The sequence below is a fragment of the Saccostrea echinata genome, unplaced genomic scaffold, assembly GCF_033153115.1.
Source record: "Saccostrea echinata isolate AGI-Se365-2 ecotype Australia unplaced genomic scaffold, CSIRO_AGI_Sech_v1 ptg000002l, whole genome shotgun sequence".
Lineage (NCBI taxonomy): Eukaryota > Metazoa > Mollusca > Bivalvia > Ostreida > Ostreidae > Saccostrea > Saccostrea echinata.
Window position 1 is genome coordinate 30558258 of NW_026889751.1, and position 7535 is coordinate 30565792.

The 7535-nt window shown below is 34.0% G+C and overlaps 1 protein-coding gene across 1 annotated transcript; it reads left to right on the forward strand.

Moving 5' to 3' along the window:
- Positions 1 to 1709: 1709 nt before the first annotated feature.
- LOC133178255 (uncharacterized) lies at positions 1710 to 6625 on the forward strand. Its single transcript, XM_061312999.1, has 2 exons — positions 1710 to 1842; positions 6087 to 6625. Exons 1-2 carry the CDS (start codon positions 1710 to 1712, stop codon positions 6623 to 6625), a joined length of 672 nt encoding a protein of 223 aa, XP_061168983.1.
- The last annotated feature ends 910 nt before the right edge of the window (positions 6626 to 7535 follow it).

Sequence of the window (7535 nt, forward strand, 5' to 3'; positions counted from 1 at the left end):
AAATATGGCTGAAATATTGCCGACTCGGCGTAAAACAATAATAATCAATCAATCAATCAACAAATTTCATACACTAATTCAAATTTTCATGTTGCATTACTAATATACCTCCGGCGGGGCATTCATGTCCTATGGACATATTTCTAGTTTTGAGCTGTATAGCAAAACTATCTTGAAAAACTAAGACGGTACATGTACATGTATAAAGTAAGTCTTGAAAACCAACTGAATACAATTTTAATAACGCAGGAATGTTAAGGTAGTACCCAGATCATATTTCGGCGAATTTAGACTTTTTTCGTAAAATGTAACATTGATAAATCGGAAAAGCCTTAGATAAAACATTTACTATTATTATCCATTGTATAGACGTCATTGAGTCTTAGGCTAAAAGAAGCACTCCACTACGACGTCATCACGTGACGTCTATAAATAGAAAAATTGCCTTAATGAAAAAGTGAAAAGTTCAACACTACCCCGGAGCTAATTCATTTCTTTTAGTGAAAATAATTATGTAAAAACATCACTGGGCCATGAAAAGTGCTGCTAGAATCCTACTCTCCCGACAAAGAAAAAAATATTCCAAAGTTTCGCATGAAACCTTACCCAAATTTTTACATTTTATACATACGATCAAGGAATTGTTATCAATTCATGTTAACCACACGATTCTAGCAGCACTTTCCAAGTACTATAGAATACAAGCTTTCGATACAAACAAAAATTATGTTTCAAAGTATGCGGCGTAGTGTTGAACTTTTGCATCTTTGTTGTTATAGATTGACAGAGGAAAGGCTGATCGGGATTTCAAAGCACTGCCTGTGTTCATTATAAGAAAACATGATAAGAATATATCAGCTCACCTGATTCTTAATTTTTAATTCCGTATGAATCACATAAAATTCATGGTATATGCTTTAAAACTCCCATTTCATCTATTTGTTTACATGAATTCTCGTCACGTTTAATTTCACTCGGCAAATATTTGATCAATAGTTATGACGTCATGGGTTTGGTATTTAACCCCCGTGCTAAATACTTAGCTGTTTATACCACCCAAAAACGACAAGATTTAGTTTATATTATGTTTTGAATGATTCCATTCATTTCTTTGACCTAGAATTAAACTTTAAATAAAGATATTAAGAAATCATTATTTCTAAAGTTCACGTCATACAGCTTACTATGACGTCATATTGTAAAGGCAAGTAGGATATCTGGGTGTAGCCTTAACATACCCGCGAAGGGGAATTACCTAATATTTTAAAAACTTTCATTAAATTTACATTAAAACAGGCAAACCAGAGATTTTTTAATCATTCATTGTATCTGGCAAACAAGAGTGGATATGCATACAAGCAACTCTGAGTAAAACTTCACGACTCCAAAAAGGTCAAGGTCGAATGGAGTCAATACAAGAACTTCATCAGATAGCCATATCTTGCCCCCAACGTGGACTTGACCTATGCGTTTTGTACATGTACTATCTTTGATTTTTTTCTGGATGTTCTCCTTAATCAGAGTAATGATAAATCTTGTGCAAAGAAGAAACACTAGCAAGTAAATTTCAGTCATCAGATTTACCAGTTACAGACAAAAAAGGAAATGTATTATCAAAAGAAGAAGACATACAAAAACGCTGGAAAGAACATTTCGAGGAAGTGTTCAATATTAACGATACAGAAAACTAAGACATAATAAAACCAGCCATGGACACATTGGACATTAATACAGATCCAACCAGTGTAGAAGAGGTGAAAAAGGCAATAGCAAAACTGAAAAATGGAAAGGCTGCAGGCATTGATCAGACAAATGCAGAGCTTCTCAAGGCCAAAGAATACCGTACGCCTACTATCTTGACAAATATTCTACAGAAGATATGGGAATCAGAAGAGACACCAACTTTCTGAAAAACAGGCCTTATAGTTAAATTACAAAAAAAAGGAGACCTCTGAAATTGCAACAACTATAGAGGGATAATGTTGCTCTCGGTAACCACGAAAGTACTAAGCAGAGTGATACATAACAGAACCACAGACATAGCAGATCCTCTACTGCAGAAAGAACAAGCAGGATTTAGAAAGGGAAGGTCATGTACCGACCAGGTATTCACTCTCAGACAAATGTTAGAGCAGAGCAATAAATGGAACTCTCCACTGTACATCAACTTTATCCACTTTACAAAAGCTTTTGACAGTGTTAATCGCCTAGCTTTTGCTAGGTCAGCAAAGATCAGCATATATATACCAAAATTAGGATTTTCAAGAGTAATGTGCTTGGGGTCCTCCTTTATGGTGCTGAATCGTGAAAAGTAGCAAAGACCATATCAAACAAACCAGATGCCTTTCAGACCCCTGCCTTCGCAGAATATTGCGCATTTTCTGGCCTAATACCATCTCAAATGAAGAATGTAGAAAAAGACTAACACAACTCCTCTGTTCCAGGTAATAAGAAAAAAAAATGGCTGTGGATAGGACACATATGCAGAATGCACCCAACCTCCATCCCAAGGTTTGCATTGAGATGAACACCAACCGGTAAGAGAAAGAGAGGAAAATCAAAAGAGACCTAGAGAATACCAGAGGAAAAAGAAATGAAAGAGAACAACTGCCAAAATAAAACCCATCCCAATCCCCCGTTTAATTTTGACCTATCCATTTTGTCAAATGACTATTCAAAGGGGTTTAAATCTGGCGCTTAAGATGACCAAGGCAGAACAGGTTGCTGTGGCTTTGCAAGTATTATTGGAGAGACATGTGCAGGTTGGACGTCGTCAGAGTGCTGTTATTCCCTCAAAGTCCTTTGTCTATGAACTTAATCAGTCCTGCTTGTATACAATACAGTTGTCCACATCATTACACTACCATGGTCGAATATATCAACCTCCCAACAGTTTTCAACAAAACATTTATAACAAATTTTATGCAGTGTGTGATATGGTGCTTTGTGCAACATTAAATCCTATAGCGTTTTTAGACTGTGGTTCACCTGCTTCCAGTTGCCCAAAATCGATCTCCTTTTTGCAATATGCATCGCACAAATTCACCATTTTTGAATAGCGTCAATTCTCAAAACAACCAGAATAAAAAAATCGATAACCCTGGCTTTTGAAAGCCCTTTTGTACCTGAGGGAATTGCATCAGAAACCAACAAAAGAAAAGTTTTAAAAAGTTCTAATTTTAGCATTTTGTAAAATCGGGTCTTTTTGTCTGTTTGTTTTTGTAGAATGGCTGTCAAGTGTACAACAGTGTTAAAAATAATGATTGATTGTATGTTGTTTTATGTCCTGTAAGAGAATTTTTTTTCTCTCATACTAGTATATAGAGACGTCACCATATACTGGTGAAGGGCTTCAAATTTAGACATTTACTCGGCACTCGGGGCCATTGAACAGGGAGGGATCTTTATCGTGCCAACGCCTGATGTGACACGGGTCCTCAGTTTTTAAAGGTCTCATCCGAAGGACCCGCAACTTTCACTCCAAAGTGCCGAGCGCTTTGCGAAGGAACAGTTGCTACCCACTTTTGTCGACTTAGGTCAGTCGCGACTGGGATTTGAACCGACGACCGTCCGATCAGGGAGTGAGCTCTAATTACTGAGCTACCGGGACGGTTAAAAAATAATGAATTTTACTCGACTGAATTATATACATTTTAAAAAGATTGTATAACAAAACAATTTTCAAAGGCATGCTCTACCATGCTGAATAAGATAGGAGATGTAAAACCATTACAAGTGAGAGTAGAATATTACCTTATAAAAATACTTAAAAAGTTCGTATTGAGAAGATGATTCGGAAGTCAACTCGTTTACCGTATATATTTAGTCGTTAGTTGACCATAAATGTTTATAATCAGTGAAATATCCAAATATGAAAAGATTTAGATCGAATATTTGCTATTGCAAGCAATAGCGCGTGTCATCCCGAACCGCGTCCATGCATAATTTAATGATCCCGTAACGACAGATTTTCAACCTTCCGGGAAAAAACCCCCAACTTTTAGATAACTCGTTCGTTGTGTGAAAATGTTTGTGCAATCGTTTCAATGGCAATGGTCGTCAATTTAAAGAATTTAATGTAAATGGCATAACTAAAGATGATAATAATTATTTCTGTGAAGTTTCATAAAGATTGTCCAAGCGCCATCTGCGTGGACAAAAATTGTCATTGTTTATATTAAGCATTGGTCATTAAAAAAAATCAAAATGTTTTAAAATGCACATCTGGAATATCTGATCGTCATTTCTAAAATCGAAAAACTAGCAAAAATTTTCAGCATTACAAAAAATGATGGAAATGTTAGTGATGATTCTATTTATTTTATTATAATATCTTACAGCACAAGACCTGAAAAGGATTACAAAGGACATGCCAAATAAGTACATCAAAAGAAGTGTATTGTTTTTCAAATGAATTAATGCGAAGACTCACACGTCAAAGACATATTATGTGAATTCAAGATATTGTTAAAGGAAGATTTTACTTACCTTTTTCATCCATCCAGCTTGTATGTATCATCGTGGTCTACAGATGACATGACAAATAAATGGTCAAAAGCGGATCAAAGGAATTCGTATAACGAATAAATAGGGGGTAATTAAGCGAAAAAACATTATTATATATTTGATGGATAAAAGCATTAGGAGTTCCATAAAAATTGCTGGCACCGTAACATTGTCAGCAGAATACATTCTTAAAACTCTAATTACTGTTAAATAAAAGAAATTTAGATTCATGAAGTTCTAATGGGAAACAAATATGAAATATTTGACATATTCCTCTTTTATTTGCAAAAAATGTTTTGTCAGGTCCTGAAAGAAATTCAATGTAATACAGAGTTCCATGTAAAGTCTCAATACTCTGATGTATTAAATGTTTTGTGCGTGAGGTGCAAGATCCAACTCCTTATAACTGGGACATTGAAGTAGAGAATGTATTTTATATATATATATATATATATATATATATATATATATATATATATATATATATATATATATATATATATATATATATATATATATATATATATATATATATATATATATATATATATATATATATATATATATATATATATATTAAAATCTTGCCTTTAAATCAATAAGAATAAGGCTTTAGAAATTGTATACTGGGTAGTCATGTGATCTGAGTAAACAGAAAGAGGCTAGACGTGTACTGGGCGGTCGCCATTATGGTTCCCTAAACTTCAGGTAGGATATTCCTTTAGAATACGGTTTATACTTTATTTAATTTTTTTTAAAAACAACAGCAAACAAACATCTTTTAAAATATGTTTAAGATATGTTCTTTAAACATTAGAAAAATATTTTTTTTTTAGTTTTATATCCAGAATTTCTCATGCAGTGGCTTGTTTTGTTTACATAAGTGCAATCAAATACACTGTACATGTATCTGTTTTCTTATAGGACTGAATAAAATTTTCATTTTCACACAAATTTTCACAGCTTCCTTTTATTTTTAAAGTTAGGAAAAAATTATGCATCGATATATAAACCCAGCAAAATCAGGAAGACTGTTTCCTGTTCAATAGTTGAATTCACACTTTTCAAAAGTTATGTCCCTTGACGGCCATCTTTGGGGGAAAATATAGAATCCTCACTGCAGACTTTGTAGTTTTCTATTTGTGACTTGTAAAAAAGAACAAAATAATTCAAGAACAAATTGAATTAAAAGAAACAGTTTATCCAACATACCAGGACATCGCCTCTGATGTACAAAACACTATAAGTCATTTAGAAAAGGAATATGGAGATCTCTCATCAGACATAATAAAACATGGAGAGGACTGATATGAAAAACACACAGTTACAAACTCTACAGAAACATCTGGATGAAATAAAGAAGGCAATTACCAACATGGAGGATGAAATTCATTCAGTCAATGTTATTTAAGACCCCAATGACTTGTCAAGACTTTTTAGCGTTAAATTCAATGTAGAAAGATACAAAAAACTTCCACAAAAATTTGTGCAGTCTAAACCTATATTCATGCCTGGAAAAATTCAAAGAGAAGAACTCAGTAAATTGTTTGGCACTTAAGCAACAAGTTCTTTAACTTCAGATAAACATGGCTACAGCATGAAGACACCACAGAAATCACCAGAACCTGGATCCTCTCCTCCAGTCAAACAATTGCTTGATGAACCAGAGACTGTCACCACCATAGACACTGGGTATGCATTGCTTTTCAATGTGGCCTGTGTGAGTAATAAAGAAATCTGGACAAGTGGAGACAAGACCATGAAACTCTTCAACATCAATCAGGGATCACTAGTAAAGTCAATTACAACCAAATCAGGAAACATACCATGTGACATAGCAGTGACAAAAAGTGGAGATCTGGTTTACTCTGATTACTGTCAAAGTGATAGAACTGTGAACATTTTGAAGAATGAAGAGAAAGAGGAGGTGATCAGACTACAACAGAACTGGAGATCTGACAGTATCTGTAGTACCTCCTCTGATGACCTCCTGGTTATCATGCGAAGTGATGATGACAAACAAACAAAAGTTGTCCGTTACTCTGGCTCAACAGAGAAACAAACCATTCAGTTTGATGATGAAGGCAAACCTCTGTACTCTCTTGGTTATATTTTATAAATACATAACTGAGTAAAAACAATTCCTCTGTCGCAAAAATTAATCGTCACCGATAAATTTCAAACTGACAAATGACGAATAAAAGTTGTTGCAAATAAAAGTTTGTTTACAGTACTTGTCCAAGCTGAGCAAAGCCCTTCCTTTCTATAAAAGTCAACTTTCAGAAATTGCACTGAATAATGTGAATGGTGTGAAAAAATATTAAAGTGATATCTTGTCACAATGAGAAAGAACGCCACAAAGGAGGCAAAGCTCTCGATTTTCCTTCCGTTAAGAAGAGTATCAAAAAAATGTCCCTGGTCCATTATAAGAAAGGGAGAGTAAATAAATGACCCTGCCAGAGAACAAAACTGCCAAAGTTTCTCCAAATACATGTATGTTGTTGGAATCCTTGATTATAATGTTTTCAGTCTCACAATTGGTAAGCAATGATAACTCAACCGCTCAACTATGACACCACAGCCTATGACTCTGTGTTATGAAAAAGACTGAGGCAAAGGGAAAATCAAAGAAAATGTAATAAACAGAAGATTTAATATTTTGTACTTGAAATTCACCTGTGAAAATATCTAAAATCCTTTCACTCTTGAATTTCATATCCTACTACAAACATTGAAATATCCTCTATTTATTTGTCAAAATACTATATAAGCTAATTCTATTTAAATAAAGTTTATCAGAAAAAATAAATCCTTTCTAAACTTTTGAAATGCAATCATTGATTTCATTATGTAAAATTTCTGAGGGACATAAATTTAGCAAATTAATAACAAATAAGTAGATTTAGATATTATGTAATAAATGATTCATTTTATATTTAAGGTCTTCCGTTTCCAACGGAAGACCTTCTACTGATTCTGATGGTTAAGATTATTAGGGTCTTCCGTCTTCTGCGGAAGACCCTTCTATT

What these genes read in the sequence shown, in the direction of transcription:
- LOC133178255 (XM_061312999.1), top strand. Translation starts at nt 1,710, where the DNA reads ATGGACACATTGGACATTAATACAGATCCAACCAGTGTAGAAGAGGTG. An exon ending in TCTCAAGGCCAAAGAATACC is followed by an intron (nt 1,843 to 6,086) that starts GTACGCCTACTA and finishes CTTTAACTTCAG; the next exon opens with ATAAACATGGCTACAGCATG.